Raw genomic sequence first — 21455 nt, 5'->3', positions numbered from 1 at the left:
AGTCCTGCTGCCACGCACTTACCGTTCTCGATGAAGGTGCGAAGAGAATAACAATCTACCTTGGGAGAAGAAAGCGGGCGGGGAGCCATGCAGAGTTAGGATGGAGGAATACCGGCATATAGAGGGAGACTGAGAGGAGATACCGAAGAGACAAAGACAGTGCATTCCTCGTTGAAGCTGAGGGGGGGGGGGGGGGGGAGTGGTTGCCCCGGGGCAAGAGGAAGATTTTGGTTGACAGTCACGGAGGGAGAGGAAGGGGGAAAGGATGTATCTGTTCCTAAAAGAAAAGTGGGAGGTGGAGGGGCTGCAGACGGTGGGCATCCTCCTGGTGGTCTGCAGCTCCCTCAAACTGATGCACTTTCTGGGGCTTATCGACATTTCCACGCCAGGTAAGGGAAACGGTAAGCGAGCGAGAGAGAAATCAAAATGATGAATTTGGTGAGGGGACATTAGGAGGAAAAACACTCAGCTGTAAAGGGGAGTGTCTACGTGTGTGTTTGTTAGGATTAAACATAACTGAGTCGTGTGGCCTAATTTCTTCACGAAATACCTGTCATGTTTGTCATACCTATTTATGCCCCCCAGTGTTTGTGTGTGTGTGTGTGTGTGTGTGTGGGCTTTGTCTGAGACTGAAATACTCGAGTACATATGGTATACACCTCTCTAACTCGCATATAAGTGCAGAATGGTACAACTGATTATCATGCTTCATTTATGACACAAAAGAAATTCGAAACTTAAAAAAATAAAATACATTTCAATGAACAATTCATGTCCAGAACACACCTTAATGTCGGCCCACACATACTTGGAAAACAACATCTCTGAAATGTTTCATTCAATACATTACTTCTTACAACTAAAGGTTTCTGTCCGTCGATTATTTGATCAAACATGAACTTGACTTGCTCCTTTTACTGTGACGAGGATGTGCTTTCTAAAATGTTTATTTCAATTTTTTTATTTCGTTTTTTTGCTCCACCGATTTTATACAATTTTAGTTTTTTTCGGCGATGTTGCCCGTCATGAAGAGTTCTACAGTATAATGACTTCTGTGTCTCTGGAGGGAACTTTTTAAGTCTGAAGATATCATCAGGATCAAACTAGGCATGGAATATTGGAAGATCTTTCCAGTGAGATGCTAACAAAAAAAATGCTTTCTGGAAGTTGTATGATCCAATGTTTTTGGAGCTTGAGCCATATGCTGGACCATATAAGCCATATTTTTCATTTGTTTCTTTTTTTTTTTGCCTCTTGTGAGTCCCCAAATTTATGGAAGTGCAATACTTAATAAATGGAGTGCCGTTCACGGTGAAGATGGGCAGTAAAAGTGGGAGGAAATGAATGGCACTAGGGAAAGGTTCTAGGCCTCATTCGAAACTGCAGATTGTCCATCAGTTCAAATTTTATCCCAATATTTGTGAAAACTGCACCATTTTTAAAATTGCAGCTCCACATCTCTCATCATCAGAGGGGCCTAGAGATAGCTGAAAGGTTCAATGTTGGATCTGCAGGATACTGTTTCACTGTAGTATGTTTGCCGCCTTCACTTTAGTTGACAGTTTCTCTGTGCCTTGAGAAAATCCTCAGATCTCTTGAGTTCACGAGACACGGAGCTTCTTCAAAAGTTACTGGATATTGCCAAAAATGTGTTGCCATCAAGTTAAAAATAGAGCTGTTGTTCTTATTTGCTGAAGAGTTGTGATGGTGTGATGGTCCCCCTGGGGGAAACTATTGAACCCTAATTGCACAATCACTACAGGTCACGCTGGGTAAGAATGTCTTAATGCTGAGGAACAGACATTTTTAATCTTTCCTCCCTGATGAGGAATACACGATCGTTTTTTATTGTGTTTTTTCTCGCCTACTCAGGCCAAAATGAAAGAATTTCTGGCGTCATTGTCTGTGCTACTCAAAAAACTATTTTAACTTCAAAGGCTGGGAAACAAATTGATCACGTTGCGTCAATGGTGTAATGAGCGCAGCAACCTATACACTTGTTTTCAACAAAGGACAGTTTCCAACCAGCATTCTGCTCGTATGAACAACTTCCATATTAAGCACTGCATCTTTTTAAACTCTAAGTTGATAGTACACTTTAAAACAACATGAGTTTAGTTCAGTAGATAATGTGTCCGAAGATGTTTTTGGGGCATGCTTTATGATCTAGGGATCTAGGGACTTGCAGGTTTATCCCTCTGAGATCAAATATCTCTATTCCAAGACCAACTTGGCTAAGACAGCCAGAGCACATTTACTCAAAGACATCCCAACGAGCAAGATTCCAGCAGCAAAGGACAAAACTACAGAGGAAGAAACGGGAGAGGGAGAAAGAGCTGTGAAAAAGGGAGCGAGGAAAAGGTGTCTCAGTCCTAAAACAAGCACATCTAGGCTTTGACACTTTCCTGTAGATTCAGCTTTCATAGTCCTTCATAGAAGTATTTCAAGCGCAGTGTTCCATCCAGAGCAGAGGAAGCAGAATTCATGAAGCTATTCTTTGTCTTACCTTTCTCTGTCCAGGCCTTCAGAACAATCACATTTAATTTAGTCTGCCACACCGAGAGACAAACTGCATCTGTAACACATCTGTGAAGGTTACAAATGTATTTCACAACTATTAAAGATATCATCAAACAATGCTTTCCAAACGTTAGATACTGTTAGATATACCACTGGTTTCATTTGTTAAAGTATTGTGTGTAGGTACAGTCCTGGGGTTTGACTTTACTGATGTTTCCGTTTGCTACTTCTTACTTTCCTTCACTGTATCTTGCAGATTGTATTATTGTAAATTGAACTCGTCTACATGTATTTCTTCAGCTCTAGTTGGTACTTACATTGTATATTTACATAAATACAAAACAAAACATATGATGTATTTTATTATGATGCAGATATGATACTTTGTTATGCAGCAGCAACTAACAAATAAAGCAACAATAGTACAAAAGAATCTCACCCAATGGTCCGTTTAGTCGCTGGTCTGGAGCCAGATTAGCAATTAGCTTCACCTCAAGCAGTTACAACGTTAAAATGCTACATCCACCACTGCTCAGAAATACATTGTGCTTACTCTGCCATCAGACATAATTAAAGGTTAAGTTTACTTCATAGATTAATTAAGATTTACTCGGATTCATTTTTGTCCTTTTTGACAGATGGTCAAAGTATTTGATATTCATTTCTGTATCATGGGCAGCTGTTGGGTCCATATAAAAAAAACAATATATACTACTAACTCACTCAGACAGCTGAGGGCTGGGCCCGTGCTCGGTGGCTGGATGTATTACTCTGGTGTCCATCGAGCAATGTGCTCGGCCTGTTCTGGCTCCAAATGACGGCGAGCCACAGGCCAGGAGGCTCCATGAAGCAGAGAGACAACAGGGTGACACATCTCACCCACATCACGTCGTATAGTCAGTAGAGGTGCTGTGCTTCTATTGTTTTTCACCCCATCATGGCCTTCATCCCTCAGACCGCTTGGGTCCTGCTAAAAGGGGTGCGGGGACTGTTACCATGGAAACTAAGCAAGAGTAAGTACACGGGTTCATGTGTGCGAATGTGTTTTACTTCCTCGATCTGATTTTCATGATCACTCCGTCAAACTTGCCGAGATGGGCATCGTGAAGTTTGATTTGAGATGAACTGGCATGGTGGTAGATGGGCTCTGGTTGGTTTTGCCATACATCTGTCTGGCAAATTGTCTTCTACGATTCACAATTGCCGATTGCGAATTAAAACTACTGCTGTTTGACTTGTGTTTTGGGTTTGATGGTCTCCGCCGGTTTTTCACACAGTTTGCTGAATGTGGCATCGCGACGAGAGAGCCGGTCTGATTAGTGAAACTGTGTGTTTCTAGGGCTCACACTGTGCTGCTGCTGTGTAATATCTACCGTTTGAAGTGGTATTCATGGTCTCCCATCGCTGAGCCAGGTCAGCAGGCAACTATCAATTTGACTGAACGGCATGAATCAGTCTGTTGTTACGTCTGTCCGTTGCATGGAGTGTGTTATTGTTTTTTACAGGCATGTGTGTGTGAAAACATCATTTAATTTGCAGACTTGCGTGTGTGTGTGTGTGTGTGTGTGTGTGTTTAACCCTTGTGCTATGGTTGGTGATTACAGGTAATCCTTCCACCAGCCAAAGCAAACAAACCATAAAGCAGCGATTCCTCAAGCTGCTGCCATGCTGCAAGCCCGAGGCTGTCCCCTCAATCAGTGAAAGCAAGTGCTCCTACACTCTCTATACATGTCTACTGTCTCCCAACAACTCTACAGTGAATGCAGAGGATTCATATAGATGCTTGTGTGGATGCAGTCATGTCCGCTTCACGAAACATTCAGTGAACACAACATACAGTCACACAGGAACACACTCAACGTGTTTTGTTACGTTGGGCAATGGAACGTACGTACGTGTGTGTGTGTGTGTGTGGGGGGGGGGGAATGAGGTGGAATGAGGTGTCTCCACAGCTTTTAAGATGCCTCTTCTTCACCGTTTTCATTCACGTTAAGCCTCTGCTCACTTTCTCGGTGTCCCTCTCTCCAGTGTTCTTCAACTTGAAAGTCAAGAAGTCATTTTATAGATGCTTCACTGACCAGGTTTTGCTTTGCTTGGACAAAGATGTGTGGACAACGCTTGACTTAGCAACCTCAAAACTATGTATATAGAGAACAGGATTCACTCATGTGTTGATTGAGTGAAATAATAACGATAAAAAGATGAACATTGTTGTGAACAAAGAATGTTATTTTGTTACACTGTATGACGAGCTCAATATCAGTTTGATTGCTTCATAAAAGAATGTGTTGGCCTGGTCATGGCTGCCCTGGAGGTTGGTGTGGGTGCAGTGATGATAAATGCCGGCTAACAGTGTGTCTCTCCCTCACACAGACAGCGTGGAAGATGACTTTGAGTTATCTACCGTGTGTCATCGCCCAGAAAGCATGGACAAGCTGCAGGAGCAGACTAAGTTCACCAAGAAGGAGCTGCAGGTCCTCTACAGGGGCTTCAAAAATGTAGGTGTGGCTGAAGAAGAGAGTGACGAGGCAGAAAGTAAAACATAAAACATAAAAAGTCTGGTGCTAGTTACATTATAATGGGAGTTGAGATTTGTATTTTGTGGTGGGTGGTAACTAATGAGGTTTCTCAATTCACATTTGTGTCCCAGGAGTGTCCCTGTGGTGTGGTGAATGAGGAGAACTTTAAGACCATTTACTCCCAGTTCTTTCCACAGGGAGGTGAGTTGTCAACTCCTACTGTTAAACCGGAAGAGCCCGAACTGTGTCCAAAATGCTTTAATTACACCATTCTTTCTATCTTCAGAGATGTATACGTTTTCATTCGGATAACAGCATTCATTTTGTACACATGGAGCTTTTTGTCATCACAATTAAATGAACATAATGAACTCATGATAAATCTGCTCTGCTCAATACACTGCAAAGAGGGGAGGCACTTTTTCATTTCATGATATTTAGGTTGATGAAATGTTAACCACTTGCCTCCAGTTGTGTCTGAAATGATTCTTATATCTTGGCTATATTTAGCTGGCTGCTAATCCAAGCTGTTCAAAGACTTTGCTTCATGTTTCGAGGGCACACGGGTGACTGTAAGTCTCTACCTTTGCAGATTCAAGTATGTATGCACATTTCCTGTTTGAAGCCTTCGACACGAACAACAACGGCTCAGTTAGTTTTGAGGTGAGCTCTATTCTTATATCGGCTTCATTTTTTTTCGAGATAAAAGCAAAATGTGTGCTCTGGTTAAATCTGCCACCATGACTGTGTCCACACATGTACACATGTACTCGCGCTAAAAACGTGCCCACGGAGATTAGTGCTGCGATGAAGATTTGACTGCATTTATGTGTTAAGACTTAATGCCAAAACGATACAGGTAATTGTTCCCCTTCTATCCCAGGACTTTGTATTTGGCTTGTCTATCATCTTGCGAGGGACCATTAATGACCGGTTGAACTGGGCGTTTAACCTCTATGACCTGAACAAAGATGGCTGCATCACCAAAGAGGTAACGCGCACACAGATGTCACACTGTTCTTTGCTTCCTCTCAATGACTTGCTGTAATGGTTTCTCAGCAGTGCTGTCGGTCATGTCCTCAGTATTTTGGGGTATGTGGAGTCTCCCTATTACTATTTGTACATTTTGAGTTTGGTGGAAAACAGGTGTGGAAATGTCTGCCAGTATAATGACCTGTTGAATACATCAACTTTTATTTTGAAAGTTAGAACTGTGCTCCAGTATGTCAAACGTACCCTGGGTGTATATGGCCATTACATAACCAAGTTATTTTGACCAGAAGGAAAGAGTCACTGATGTTGTGTTTCACAAACAAAATTAAACAATGCTAACGGTGTATAATATACTCAATACTTTTTGCAAATTTTTTTTATCAAATAAGGCAAAATAAATAAACAAGCTCTACGACTCATACTTGTAAAATACTGGCCATAGCGCAGCCTCAAATAGTTTTTCTACACCCTTTATAATATTTCTCCCTTTTGTCTTTCACTCTTCAGGAGATGTTGGACATCATGAAGTCCATCTATGACATGATGGGGAAGTACACATACCCCACTATGCAGGACGACATTCCAAGAGAACACGTGGAGAGCTTCTTCCAGGTCAACAGTCTTTACTTTGTATTCATTAATTAATTAATGATCGTTTTAAACGATAGAAAGATTACTGATAGAAGTATTGTTACATGTTATTTACAAAACATTTCAGTAAGTACAAATTTGGCTGCTACATTTTTCTTTCAGAAAATGGACCGGAATAAGGACGGGGTGGTCACTATAGAAGAGTTCATCGAGTCATGCAAAAAGGTGGGGTGGAAAGGAAACAGTTCGACATTTAAATCTGCTTATTTGCATTCTTGCAGAGCGTTGGATGAGAAGATTGACACCACTTCCTTGACTTTGCGTTTAGTATGCAGTTGGAGCCAGGAGCAGATGAACGTAGCTCAGCATAAAGACTGAAATGATTTTCAGTGACTCCACTCCACTGCGTCTGGCAAAGAAATATTTACACCACATAACTATTGTACAATCATAATTTGTCGTATTTGCATGTTGTTTGTATATAAAACAAAAGAGAAATAACATGTTCACTAAGTGAGCTTTAGAGGTGCTGGTAGGTGGATTTTATTTTTTAACTTTGGACAGAGCAAGGCAAGCTGTTATAACTGGTTCACTAAACTTTTAACCTCTGTAGCCCGAGCGTACCTGGTTCTGGTACCGGTTCCGAGGTTCCAAATGGACTTTTCAAGAAATATGAAAATTGGTCCATACATGTAAAATATCGAAAAACAAAAAATAGTCCGGGCAAAATCGTCACGCAAGTCATTTTACGCAATTATACACAGTTATACACAAAGTAATTCAATACACTAGAAGATTTATCACAATATCAGGATTTTTGGCCAAAAAATCTGCCAGCTATGCACCCGAAATTCATCTTTCATCACAAATCCGGCTTCAACCAAGGCGGAAGGATACATCATTCCGCATGAGCGCTCGAAACGGCGTCGAACCAGCGTGTCCAAACTGACCTCCGACAAAGCATTCAAAACTTACAGCACAAAGCTCTGCAGAAATAAAATTGAAAATCTCCATAACTTTTTAGCGATTTTCGTCCGGAAAAAAACAGTTCATCCATTGAAAGTTGGTACAGCGCTGAAGTGCATTTCCTGCTCCGTCTCCCTGCGTTGGAATCAATGCGCTGAGACATTCCATGTGAAAACGGGGCGGATCTTTCGACTGGACCAACTTGTTTTTCGCTGGACCAACTTGTTTTTCGCATGGGGGTCGAGCCCACTTTATCAAGATTTTTACTGACTAATCGCCCTCAACGTTCCAAATAACACCCCTGACGGCTTTCAATGGACTATTACCGACCTAACAACGTGTCATACGACTAAACCCACCAATCACAGGCCTTAAAAATCCCACATAGACACTGAGTCAGAGCAGTTTTTTTTCAAGGATGAGACATAATGACATCTGGAAATAACTGAACATGACTGAAAATTATTGCAAACTGCTTTATTACGATGTATTGAACACTCTTAGTGATAAATAAAGTGAATATATAGTTAATATGTAGTTATATAGTATATAAAATTAGAATAGAGCAGCGCAAAATCTGGTTCCGAAAATCTGAATTTTGTTTATTCTGTACTCAGACCTCATTTTATGCTGGCCTGCTAAGTAAAATTAGCTTGGACAGACCACAAACCTGTTGTGCTATGACTGTGGAGTGATTTTAGGGTTCATTAGGCATTATTTAAATAAAAAAAAGTTCAATGCAGGTGCTTTTTTTCAGGCGAACATGAAACCTTTTCAGTTTGAGCTGTGCCATAAGTGTATCAGTTATTAACCAGTAACATATACACAATAATTGCATAATTGAACACATCTCACAAGTGTTACCTGTATTCTGGAATCAAAATTATTAAAATAGACCTTGTAGTTAGAGCTGGGGACTCTCTTGAGTATGGGAATGCAATTTTCGAGCAGAGGCCTAAAAATAGGGCTGGGGCTATTCTTACATTCCCCTATGTGAATCATTGGGGTAACACATCAGAAGAAATGTCACCTTATCCAAACCCCTTCTCTCTGTCTAGGATGAGAGCATCATGCAGTCCATGCAGCTGTTTGACAACGTCATCTAGGAATCGGGACCAGAGAGTACGCTGGCACCAGGGAGGGGAGCTTGTGTGTAAAAGGAATCTGGATTGAAAAGAGAGAGTGTGTGTGTGTGTGTGTCTTCTGACTTGCAAGCTTGTGCTTGTATGTCTGTTGAGAGCTGTGAGCCTTCAGGGCACCGAGAGGCCGTCTCCCGCTTCCTGGACCCCCAGTGACATTTCTCCAAGCAACAATGGAGTTCCCCCGACCCATTTCCTCATCATGCCGAACCTTAGTTTCACCCAAAAAGGCACGGAGAAAGAAGGCAAGCAGCGGCCTCACATGAACTGTCACATGTAAGACACCCCCCCACCTGTTTTATTCTAACTTTTATTTATTACTATTACCGATGGAGGAACTATCACAGCCTATAATGGCTGAACTCAAAGGGAGGACGTTGCCTCCAAACCTTCATCTGAGCTCACTGTTCCCTGTGATGGCAGAGATTTGGATTTGTGAATCTGATCCTGTCTATGAGTGTGTGGGTGGCTAGACTGCTCGCGCACCGGCCACAGACATATAAATGAATCTACCACCCTCTTGTGGACGAGACGGAGAAGGACACTTCCTGCGGAAACAACTGACAAATTGAAGATCAAAGTGATTTTTACAGATGGAGGTTCAAATCATGTTGTTTTCCATGAGGAACAGATTACAATATCGCATGATGATGTCACTAATATCCAATTATGTATTTACAGAGATACTCCAAAGTCTGCTTGTGTGTCTGCTGTTCCTAGTCATTCACAGGTGCCTCACCCTTTGCGTATGTGTGTGTGTGTGTGTGTGTGCATGTGTAACAAAAGGAGATGTCCTCCAGCTTACCTATGTAAGAGTGTAACGTACAACACCCACCTCCATTCATGGGATTCTGGTAGGATAATTCCGAGCCTTCCAAACTATTACAGTCCTAGCTGTAGTTGTCTATTGACTGTTGTACATTTTCTAGCATGCCCAATGGTGTGATATTAGGCAGCACAGCGTGGGGACTGCACTAATAGTTGAGCTGTTTTGACCATCCAAGTTTCTCTCAACACAGGACAAGCATAACACAGTCGTACCAGTCTATCAATGTACATTCAAGGGGAATTCATGAGATTTCAAATTGTATTTGTGAATTTGTAGCAGGTTCTACCACTTCAAAAAAAAAAAAAATTATTAAATTAGGCTCATTCAATTTCAAGTGGCGTAGTATGTGTGTACTGTTAGTGAGAGAGACATGGTTTAATAAGTTGTTTATGCCCCCCCCCTCTCATGCGGTATTCTCCCTCTTTCTGTAACACCAAAGAGAAGATATAAATTAAAGAGGTATATACAGCCACTCTGAGTTCAGACATATAGCCCACCTGTGGGTGAGAGAGAGGGAGATGCTGTGTAGTATGGAGGGCAAGGGGCAATCAGAGATAAAAGGATATCATTTTGGTAAGCGGTGATGTGGTTTATCTGCACATTGTCCAAACTGAAGTTTAGTTTTACGTTGCAAACCCACGTTATTAGAAAGACATTTAAAGAATTTGCAAACACTGACGGGACTGCTGATGAAATTCAGCTCTCTTGCTAACTGACAGTATATTTCCAAAAAACGCTTATTTTCAAACTAGAATGGTGCAAGTAACGGAGACACTCAAGCCGCAATTTAATAGGCTATAGTATCTTTTAAATGCAGACATGCTGACATGATATAGCAATAATGTTCTTTACCACGTATCAGCAACTCTCCTCTCATCCAACCTCTCAGAGCACAGTATAGGGTGCACCCAAGCCCTGATGCAAATATGCACTTCCAACCCTGCCATTTTCTGTTCTGCTTTCTTTAACTTTTTTTCTCTGGGGGAAAATTGGTTTGGCTCCGATTGTTCCTTGCCAATAGTTTTTAACTTCCATTCCTGACCACAAGTAAAACCTGTCTATACCCGCATGTACTGTGTCTTGAAAACCTACTAACCTGTTGTACTGACTGTCTAGTTAGCTAGCCTCAACTGGTTGCATTACGTATTCAAAATGTGTATATTTTGTACAGAGACAATAAAATTCACAGTTACTATGCAAAATGGACTGAAATTTGAATTTCAAAGAGGGTAGATAATTGTCTTTTTTAAAATAAGTGTTTTAGCCTTACACTTCCAAATATAGAGTACAAAGCAACAATCAAAATGTACATATTTTTACCTTATTATTCATCATCACGTCAACAAGAAATGGTTCATAACTTAAATATACATAATCCCAACACCCACATCTGATAGCTACATTCAACTAACAGGCAGTGTATGACCAGACAAGGCAATAGGTGGGCAACCACACCAATTCAATGTCACCACATGAGGACTACATTACAGCTCCACAGGAGAGATGCTTCAGCCTAATTATGCATTACAGTCCAGCGTTAAATAAAACATTTCTACATTTTCAACGCTTTTGTGTTCTCTCTGAAGGCATTGTTCATAAGGACACTGCTGGCTCGTAGAGGCTCGAGTTGTAGCTAGTGGGGATTGCTTCCGTCCATAAAGCAGCAGGCTTTTACTTGGGCATCTTGCGGAGCTCTGCCAGAACCCAAATGGCCAGTGAGAGAAGGGCTACTGATCCAGACTGGTGCGTTGCTGCCAGTGGAGTGGGGACATACAGTAACAGGGTGCCGATACCGAGGGCAACCTGAGGAGCACAAACACATGGAGTTCAGTTACACTGAGGCGTAATGGACTGAGGTTATATGTTCCCGGGCTGACCGACAGCCTACCTGTCCATAGGCCATTGCCGTGAGGAGGCTGATGGCCATCTTAGCCCTCCTGGGCAGCATCATCCTCCGGGAGAACAGATACAGGCCTGTAATTGCGGTCAAAGAGGAGATCGCCTGGAAAAATAAATAAACACAGCGGACCATCAACAACCTACTGAATGGGATAGAAGAAGGGTACAAATAATGTATGTTGAAATGTTGCCCAGAAGACTATTTCTCTTCAGAAATAACACACCAAAATTCTGTGGTCGAACTGCACCGTCGTGGGATTTTCAAAGACGTTCTTGAGGGTTGGAGAGAAAGCCAGCAGATCATCTGGGATCCACCGATCTCCCATTTTAGGGAAGGAGTTATACACCAGCCCAGCATCCAAACCGGCAACAAAAGCACCTATGTAAAAGCATTCGCAAAATGTTTACAAATAAAACTGCATATATGTATATATGGACTACATTCATTTATATTGTCTTAACAGTCTGCAACATTAGATATGCAATAACTTTTAATGTCCAAGTATACTTATATTCCATTTTTTACATCTTTCGTTGAATATGCTCTCCAGTAAATGTTACTGTACTACCTTAGTTTGAAATATGGCAACTAGCTAAGTATCTGTTTGCATCCTCAAAGGGTCTTGAAACTGAAAGCACTGCTATCACTTTTAAGAGAAATGCATTCAGATATTTGTGTTTGATGATGTTATTTGATGACATTGCATTCACAAACAGTACCTGAAAGAGCAGTAAGGAAGACGAGTCCACCCGTACCCTTGGCAAACCTCCTAAGCTGCATGAGACGATTGGTTTCTACCAGCTGTAAAAGAGATGCCGTCAGGAATACGACAAACTTGACAAACTGCGTGACATTTGCTCACACAGATCGAGGTTATGCATGTATTAGTTTAGATGTACACAGATTGTCTCATAGGTGGCCTGTATGCAAGAGACTGCCTCTGTACCTTGTGTGCAGGCAGCAGCAGAGTGAGTCCTGTCCAGAGACTGACGCAGTAAAGCAACAAGGCAGAACCAAGGTGAGCACTCAGGCGATACTGGCTGACCCGCGGGATGTCATGAGACGCAGGCTTCTCCTCCAGACCGCTTTTCACCATGTACCACCCCAGAAGGCCCTGAGATGACACACACACACACACTATAGTCATTCATGTGTCTTTGACCTCCATACACAACTTGACTACAAACGTCATGAAGTGAATCATGATATGTTAAAAAAAAAAAAAAACACTAAGAGTGAGATACAGAAAGGATGAACTTCCTATTATCGCAGCTGTATTGAGTCTTACCTGGAAGAAGACAAATCCGCAAAGCCCAAGCACTTTTCCCTTCATGGAGCGAGAGAAGTATCCTTTCCTCCAGAAGTAAGCGGTGGGGAGGATGTACGCAAGTCCAACCAGCCTTCCCCACATACGATGACCCCACTCCATGTAGAAGATAAACTTGAACTCTGGCAGAGTCATGTCATGGTTCATTCTGGGAAAACATGACAACAGAAAATGTGTCTTGAAACTAAGGACCCAATCAATACTTTTGTTTACAACATGCCACTGAGGTGTGAAAGAAGCTGCCAACATTGCAGACTTAAATTTAGTTGTGTTCAAGCATTGGCGAATTAAGACACGTCAAGCAATTCTCTAAATAATTTGTGATAGGGCGCCTTTAAACCTGTCTTGGAGGCAAACAGAGAAGATGGGGCCTCACACTTTGAATTCAGGAAACTGTTGGTACTTGGAAAACTCCGCCTCCCACTCTACTTGCGACTGAGGCGGCCTCATCTCTCTCACCAGATGCCAGTCCACCATAGAAAGCCCAGATTCTGTTAGCCTGATTGAAACAAATGCACATATAAGCACACATCGACACCACTTCAATACAAGGAAGACAATTCAATTAACAGACACTTTACTTTTAAGTCACTTTACCTTGTGACACCACCCAAGACAACCGCCCCAACCACCAGCCCGCTGCAGCCAAGTAACCAGCGACCCAATATGCGGTTTGTGGCCGCGTTTGGAACAGTAGCTGCAGAGGAGGCCTCTGCTGTGATGGAGCTCTGACCTCTCTTCACAAGCCAGTGTCGTAGCTGTGGACTCCGCTGGTGTTAAAGAAAAAGAAAAAACTGTCACATTTAACGTTACATTGCTAATAAAAATGTATATTAACTACACTAGAGAAATACTCATTTATAAAGCATTCAACAGCAAAAGTCTGCTTCCAAATCAGCACATTGATACTCACTTCTGATAAGTTTACTTTGACCTAATGACCGGTTACATATTCAGCACTTCTGGACGAAATGTTTGCAGGCTGGTTGGTTTAATATCTTTGGTTGTTGGTGGAATTTAGAAGTTGGAAATTGCAAGAATACATTGAAGTTGTAGCGAATTTCATCATGTCGATTCATTTTCCAGGTTTACCGTAAATGTGACAGTTCACGTAACGCTAAACGTTACGTCGGAATTCGGTGAAGTACCGTTAACGTTACTTTGCCTGTTACGTTAGACTGATAACGTAATAGTTAGACTGATAACGTGACGTAAGCTATTGTTGCGGACGTGACAGCCGCAGAGTAACTTTCATAACTGCCATAAAACGTAGCGGTACATAAACGTTGAAAACACCAGCGTGAAACAAAAAGGATGTGGGTTGAGATGAGTTAGCTTTTTGAATACGCCTGACATGTGTCATAATATCGCTTGCAGTGCAGTGTCTGACCTTGTTCAGGAGTATAGTAAGCTTAGTTAGTAACGTTAGTAACGTTAGTAAGCTAATGTTAGCAGGTAACGTTAGCTTTATACTCACGCTGCTGTGTTGAAGTCCCTTTCCAGCACTTTTGCAACTGCAAAAGATGGCTGTCCGTACTGAAGACAGTAACATTTTGAAGTCTAGCGGTTAGCTAATGTCCGCTAGCTCTGGGCTGGTCCTGCAGTGCTGCAGTAAAATATGAGGCTTAGTCCAATGCTGTAACGTTAGGTGGATGTTACTGGTCGTTACACAAACATGTTTCCTAACCAAAAGTTCTTCTTCTTCTTCTAGTTTTACCGCGGTTGGCATCCAGCTTATTTGTGCATTACCGCCACCTACTGCTCCGGAGTGTGGATCATGTGTTTTGGGGAAAAGTGTCTCATAACAGAACAGATCTATTGAACACGGAAAGCCAAACTTGCTACTATTGTAGATTATAAATCGCTGTAATTTATCACACCGCATTTTGAGCGTTATCATGTGCTTTACTTTGTTGCACACTTACTTGGGTTTATTTGATCTTACATGCATTTAGTAGTGCAGAGTTGTGGAAACCATCATCTCCTATTTTAGTGGATTTGTTGGTCAACTACTGAAAATCAGAAATTTTTATTGTCACAAAATCATTTCACTCCAGGTTAATAGCAGACCACCTCAATGTGTCACTCAGAGAGAACCAGGACATTCTGATGTAGCATTTCAAAATTAAAGCCCTTCACAATCTCATCCATGAGCTAACTTCAAATCACGACATTATACATTTAATTCAAGAACAAATAACCAAACAAAACAAATAAGCAGCCATGTCATCCAAAGAAGGGGCAGCAAAGAGGAGGACCCCAGCCAAAGAAGAGGGAGAGCCTTTAGCTCGGACCAAACTAGGCTCAGGTGTCTGAAAGACAGATAGCAAACAGGACACAGACCCCTCATGAGGTCATCACAAAGATCTCTTAATTGGTACAGTTAAATTGCAACTTGTATGCATTAGTCATTGTCTGGAAATATTGAGAAAATACGTTTTATAGCACCTCAAATATTTAGTTATTAGATATTTGAATATTTGGTACAGTAAAAATGTCAGATTTTCAGTGTGGCTGGAGTCATCAATGCCCTGAACACATCTGCATCAGTCATTGTTTGGAATTATTGAAAAAATACTTTTTATAGCACCTGACATATTTAGTTATTAGATGTTTTCTCAGTACAAATGCATGACTTTTACTTTGAAATATCTCTTAATTGGTACAGTAAAAATCTCAGATTTTCAGTATGGGTGGAGTCAACGAAATCTTGAAGACATATACCAGTCATTGTATGGAAATATTGACAAGAATAGTTTTATAGCACCTTAAACATTTCAGAAATTAGCTATTTGAAGGTACAATTTCAGTTCACCGTTTGTACTTCATAAAATATCTTAATTGGTACAGTTAACATGTTTGTTTGTTTGTGGTCAGAAATGTCCTGAACACATACATATCAGTCAGTCAGATATTAGTCATTTAATTATATTTCCAGCAACCCTCAAATCAAAGAACAAAGACACTTCATCCACAATTTAGTTGTATTTTCCCTTTAACTCACGATATGCAAGTAACATGTTTTATACTTAATGTAACTATAATTAATTTAATCTTATTTCCACATAATGAAATTTGTACTGTAGTTGAGATCTTATTATGGAAACCGGATGTTGTCTCACGTAAATCTTTCTAGCTTAGTTGACATCTTTTTTTGAAAGCCGGATGTTGTCTCACGTTAATCCCTCCTCTAACTTTGCAAAGTCCTTCCCTCGCTCCCGATCTGTTGCATGCGTTTACCGTGAATTTCAGCATATAGGTGCACTACAATTCAAGTGTCTGCTGAGTTGAACACGGAGATCTGAAGTGGATTGGACAGGTAGTTGTTGTGAAAGTCTTTTCTTCTTTTAGCGTCATGATAGTGTACGTTTTAGCCTATTTTTAGCAAACACATTGACGATAAGCGAATCTCTTCCTGTTCCCGACTGTCTGTCTCGCAGGCTGTCGGGATGGCGGAGAGTTTTCTACTGGAGGCATGTGTGGACTCCGTGGAGTCTGCTGTCAATGCTGAACGAGGAGGTTGGTAATGCGTAGTGAACGCCATGGTGCACATTGTCGATTAAACTCACTTTGCTTGCTGAAGAGGTACACATGCATTCGTAGGGGGAGAGGTTGGAGTCAATCATACAACTTATCTTGTCTGTACTCTGATGAGTTATAAATGGGCGTGCGATGTCATTTCATTTGTCAAAGGTCACAGACCATATAGGTGCAGTCTGAGGGTTTGGTTCTCTTCACAGGTGCAGGTCGACTTGAACTGTGTTCTAGTCTTCTGGAGGGAGGACTCACTCCCAGTCAAGGTCCGCTCAGTTCATTTCTGTACAGACAATCATACACAACCCTAAAGAGAGACCAGACAAACACACCTATGCCTTCATTAATTGCTTGGCCACAGGTCTGCTGCAGGTCGTGAAGCAGTATGTCAAAATCCCAGTCTACGTGATGATACGGCCTCGTGGGGGGGACTTCCTGTACTCTGACCAGGAAGTGGATGTGATGAAGAAGGACATAGAGATGATGAAGAGCCACGGGGCCGACGGACTGGTGCTGGGAGCGCTGACAGAGGACGGGCGGGTGGACGCGGAGCTCTGTATGGAGTTTCTGGGTATTGTCTGCCCGTGCACCTGATCTCTTCTAAAACAACCAAGATTCTCAGTTAATAACAATGCATGATGCACAGTTCCACAAAAGAAGCAAAGTGGGTGTTTCTGGCACGACTTCACCTACTTTCAAGGTGATCAAAAGTCTGAGATATTAAAGTTGTTCTTTATACGAGTGTAGCTGGGGTTTTGACCTCTTCAGTTCCACTAATGATCCAGTTTACAGAATAGAAATGTCCTCGCCGTGGTCTTTTAAAAAAATATTGTCAAATCAAAACCCCTCACTAAAATGCCATTTCAAATTATGACCTTTACACAAGCAAAACAAAGGACCAGTCCTCATGTTTATTTACATTTTCAGGGCATTATACATGTGGCACTATATGCAAAAGTGTTCCATTTAGCTGTTCAAGTTGTAGGCGTCTGCAGTACATTTAGGAAAGTTGGCACACTTAGATTTAACTTGTGTAGACTCAGAAAAAGAGGTAAAACATGAAGAATGTTTTTATACTGCAACTGACAAGGTTTTGTATCATGTATTCTTCTGACCGTCATTTTTGTTGCTTTCCAGCTGCTGCTCAACCTTTGCCCGTCACCTTCCACCGAGGTAACACTCCTTTTAAATCAAATGTAGATTCAAAGCTTTTGAAAAGAGTCCATGCAGCTGCCATCATCGACAGGAGAAACGCTATCCCAAAGCCCATGAGAGTGATTCATCAGTGCCTCCACAGACACTTTAGCTCATCTTTTTAAATTGGTATTTGTCATCTGAATGCAGCTTTTGATATGGTTCGTGACCCAACGAATGCCCTGGAGACGCTGGCGTCATTAGGGTTCCAGCGTCTTTTGACAAGTGGCTGTGACAACTCTGCTTTGGAGGGACTCCCTCTCATTAAACAGCTCATTGATCAGGTATGTATAACTTGTATGTACATGTTACATGTAAGCACATGGAAATGGCAGGGCTATGTGTCCGTGCTGCTAAGTCATTGTAGGTGAGAAGCTTGTGTCTCTCTCTTAATGTCCCACTCTCCACCGTTTCCTTCCACTCAACAGGCTAAAGGGAGAATTGCCATCATGCCAGGTTAGTACTTCTGCTTTTTTCCTGTCAAATGTATTTGTGTTGTTTTTTTTATTGTTTGTTTATTTTTTGAAACAGGCGGAGGTATCACTGAGAGGAACCTGCAGAGGATTTTGGAGGGCACAGGGGCTCAAGAGTTTCACTGCTCAGCCCGCTCCAGTCGGGATTCTGCCATGAAGTTCAGGTCTGAATGATTTTTCCAATCCTTACATACATGACAAGATTTCTGGCAACGATAAGGAATACAACTTCACGATAAACCTTTGTGTTGTTGCTGTCTGTGTAAATGTTTCCATGTGCAGGAACACCTGTGTGACGATGGGAGCTGCTTTCTCTGCACCAGAGTACGGTCTGAAGGTGGCAGACGTGAGCAAGGTCCGCACTCTTAATGCAATCGCCAAAAATACCATGTGAGTGGCTCCTTGACACTCATGACAGAAAACAAAATACCTCAAAAGTGATCATTAGTAATTGTACTGATGTGTCAACGTTTATTTTCATTAAAGAACTTTTTCTCCTGTTTTGTTTCAATCCCTGATCAACCCGTCCTTATAAAATCAGAGCTCAGGGAAAACCTCGCAGGATATCCAGTCAAAGTATCGCACAGTGTAGAGTGATTCATAATTTACATATATTACTGTACGTTGCCTCAAAAGAAGTGTAATAATATGCACAATAGATTGCGAAAATGTAAAATCAGTGCTGCTGTTTTCACAACAGTGTGTTTTCAAGTTGCCATGTAGCTGAACTGTATTTATTTACAGCACTCCCTATTCAGTTAAAAATAATGCGAAGTTGTGACCTCTTGTACTTTTTTTTACAAGGACAAAAACATTGTGAGTTTGCTCAGAATTCAATTAAAGTCCCAAATAATTGAACAATTCTGTTGACTTGTGTTTATTGCCGTCAAATGTCTCCTGCATTTAAAACCAGTCTCTTATTAAATCAGCTGTGGAAATATGCCATACTAATGCAGAATCATGCTTCATTTAGACTAGTTTTAGTTCTTGTTCATGAGTTTTAAGAGGTTGGAGAGTCATGTTTCTGTCTTCATGTTCACTAATATCCAACCAGGCTGTATCGACGTGAGACATTTGAGTTCGTGAACCCGTGAACCTGTGACTATGTGGCGTAATCTATGCAGCCCAGTAACATGTTACTATACAGTGAGAGATAAGACTCCGCCTGAAGAGCCTTTGATCCCATTCAGGTAAACACCCAGGGGCTGTTTCGAGAACCAGATTTGATGAGTCATCTGAATGACGAAGAAAAATAGGAACTTGGACTGATGACCACCTGTTCTGGGTTCATTGGAGAAAAGTTATCCAGTTACTTCACCAAACTTACGTCTTAGAAACAAATGTGCTGAGCTGTCCTAGCAAACAGTAATATTGTATTGCGTCTTCTATCTTTTGAGTTCAACAGTGATACCAATGTCTGACAGCATTGTAGTTCTGTGTTAATCATGAACGGTCTAATTCATTTAGTTATGAACCAGTTTCATTCATTTGTCTACTCTCTTCGAAATGCATGGAACAGACACCAGATCTACATGAGAATGAATATTATTCGATTTGTTAAACTATTAGTTGATTATAGTTTAAGTTTATTAGAATAAAACTCAGACTATAAATTGTGATGTTTCTTTTTAAAACACTGAGCCCAAGGTTGCGTATCCTAATTTCTTGTTTTGTTAGGTCAACAGTCTACAAATATTCAATTCATAGAAGACTGAGGAAACAAGCAAATATTCACAATTTCGAAACTGAAACCAGGAATGTTTTGACATTTTGCTTCTAAAGTTACATCAACAAGTAATTGTTTATCAAACTCTTTCTGCTTATCGACTAACCGGCTCCTCTCTCGTCTGAGCCTGTTCTGTATTTTCTTTAAGGGGACCTCTGCCTCTTCTATACAGGATACCGTGCTAAAATGTCCGAAACTAAGCTTCTCAAGCTGGATAAGAAACTGTTTTCAATCAAGTATTTATACACATCTCTGGTTTCAAATTGCTATCAGTTGTATAATTATTATTTTTGCCATTTTGTAAAATACAAATTGCATCATGTTTCTACTCTAACCGCCCTACCTCCTCTTCCCCCTCTACAGCTTCACACAGCTTCAGTGGAAGTCCTTGTTGATATAGTAACTGCACTTCACTATTGTGCAACAAGCATTGAGACTTAGCAGATAGATGCTAAGGGCTAATTAGTATAGATAATTAGCACCATATTTGTTATTCAATTTATTTTGTATAGCCCAAAGTTACAAGTCACAAATTTGCCTCCGAGGGCTTTACAATCTGTACACGTGCGACATCCCCTCTGGCTCCCATCAGACTTATCAGATTCAGTTCCGGCACGTGTCACATGGCTATCATTGGGTCTGTGCACGCAATGAGTCAGCCATATTACTACCCCCCTCATGTGGATGTTGTCAAACATGTAATTATTAACCGCCACACAGTCCAAGTTTTCTGTTGTAAAGATTGCCACCTTCCTTGAAAGACCTGACACACACGCTTTGGTGCTAAAAGAAGTTTTATTTGCAGCAATGTCAATTAATTACGATACAACAAATCTGCCTTGGACATGCTGAGTAATCATTTTACTCCATTGCAATTTAGGCAATTTGCATCACAATGTTTGCTTGTTGACACTACTAATTACAGTAGTATAATCATGTTTATCAGCTCTGTTTTTCTTCAATTAGTTTGTTAGAAATTGGCCGTATAAAGCGGGGAACATGCTGAAGTGGTTGCATCCTCTCTGTTTACATCTTATGAGGCTGGATGGCACACGGATCACAACCACAACAAAGCGGTGCTGTTGATACATTTTTGTGTCATGAGTTCGTCTTCCTCTTTAAGCGCAGACAGACTTACACATACACACCAACGGCAGTGCTTTTTTTTTTGTTTCAGTGGTTTGTGTTGAACTGGTGTCTGGTAGCAGTTTACCTCTGGAAAGGCCTTTTAAAAATAACTCCACATTAACATGGCACATGAAGGAAACCCGGTGATTTTACACAGTAGCACAAAACATTGTTTTTTGGTCTTGTACTGTACATGTACTGTCACTGATTCGAATGCATGATTGCCTAAAACTAGTCTGATGTGACTTGAACATAAGTCTCCGTCCAGAGAAAGTGAAGGCAACCAGAGTATAAGTGGAAACACAACAGGAAAAGGGGGTCTAAAGAGCCCTCTCCCTCCCCTTCCCGAAACACATTCCCTTTTTGGGAGGCCCTCCCCCTAACACGAGGAAAAACAGCACAGTAATACTTGTGTACGCTCCCTTGTCTCTCTCTCTTTTTCTCTTACATGCAGCCATCTGCCTGAAATATTGAACTTTAGACAAATCAGAGCATCGAGGAGTGTCTGTGGGCTGGTCACGGCAGGATTTCTTTAATGACTCTGACTACAGTTTTTGAGTTATTCATTCTCCCATCCGGACAGCTGGATGTGCGTGTGCCTCTTCCAGACATCAAA

The 21455-nt window shown here is 41.3% G+C and overlaps 3 protein-coding genes across 7 annotated transcripts in view; 2 read left to right on the top strand and 1 right to left on the bottom strand.

The window, feature by feature from the left end:
* LOC306785435 (A-type potassium channel modulatory protein KCNIP2) overlaps positions 1-9283 on the top strand; it is a gene marked incomplete at its 5' end in the record, with an annotated part of 75429 nt that extends 66146 nt beyond the window's left edge. For 2 of the 5 annotated variants that reach the window (XM_079279805.1, XM_079279804.1), the window contains 8 exons: positions 4125-4227; positions 4898-5018; positions 5171-5240; positions 5632-5702; positions 5923-6030; positions 6540-6644; positions 6786-6848; positions 8648-9283. In XM_079279805.1, coding sequence (XP_079135931.1) covers positions 4125-4227; positions 4898-5018; positions 5171-5240; positions 5632-5702; positions 5923-6030; positions 6540-6644; positions 6786-6848; positions 8648-8695 — 689 coding nt within the window. In that variant the 3' untranslated portion in view covers positions 8696-9283. Of the gene's footprint in view, positions 1-265; positions 390-4124; positions 4228-4893; positions 5019-5170; positions 5241-5631; positions 5703-5922; positions 6031-6539; positions 6645-6785; positions 6849-8647 lie in introns of those variants that run through there. The other 3 variants (XM_079279808.1, XM_079279807.1, XM_079279806.1) reach the window with 2 other exon arrangements.
* Positions 9284-10862: 1579 nt separating this feature from the next.
* On the bottom strand, positions 10863-14470 carry cox15 (cytochrome c oxidase assembly homolog 15 (yeast)). Its single transcript, XM_079279745.1, has 9 exons — positions 14262-14470; positions 13382-13554; positions 13161-13283; positions 12746-12932; positions 12404-12571; positions 12177-12258; positions 11681-11835; positions 11446-11559; positions 10863-11360 (listed from the first exon to the last, which is right to left on the bottom strand). Exons 1-9 carry the CDS (start codon positions 14334-14336, stop codon positions 11229-11231), a joined length of 1209 nt encoding a protein of 402 aa, XP_079135871.1. The 5' UTR covers positions 14337-14470; the 3' UTR covers positions 10863-11228.
* A 1509-nt stretch (positions 14471-15979) lies between these two features.
* cutc (cutC copper transporter homolog (E. coli)) lies at positions 15980-18834 on the top strand. The gene is made up of 9 exons (XM_079280976.1): positions 15980-16103; positions 16225-16303; positions 16525-16584; positions 16680-16889; positions 17456-17491; positions 17663-17796; positions 17941-17968; positions 18044-18149; positions 18268-18834. The coding sequence occupies exons 2-9, from the start codon at positions 16234-16236 to the stop codon at positions 18377-18379; spliced, it is 756 nt and encodes a 251-aa protein (XP_079137102.1). The 5' UTR covers positions 15980-16103; positions 16225-16233; the 3' UTR covers positions 18380-18834.
* Positions 18835-21455: the final 2621 nt, after the last annotated feature.

The sequence above is a fragment of the Melanostigma gelatinosum genome (genome assembly GCF_949748355.1).
Source record: "Melanostigma gelatinosum genome assembly, chromosome: 12".
Taxonomy (NCBI): domain Eukaryota; kingdom Metazoa; phylum Chordata; class Actinopteri; order Perciformes; family Zoarcidae; genus Melanostigma; species Melanostigma gelatinosum.
The sequence above is the reverse complement of the archived record's forward strand: the minus strand, read 5'-3'. Positions and strand labels throughout refer to the sequence as shown.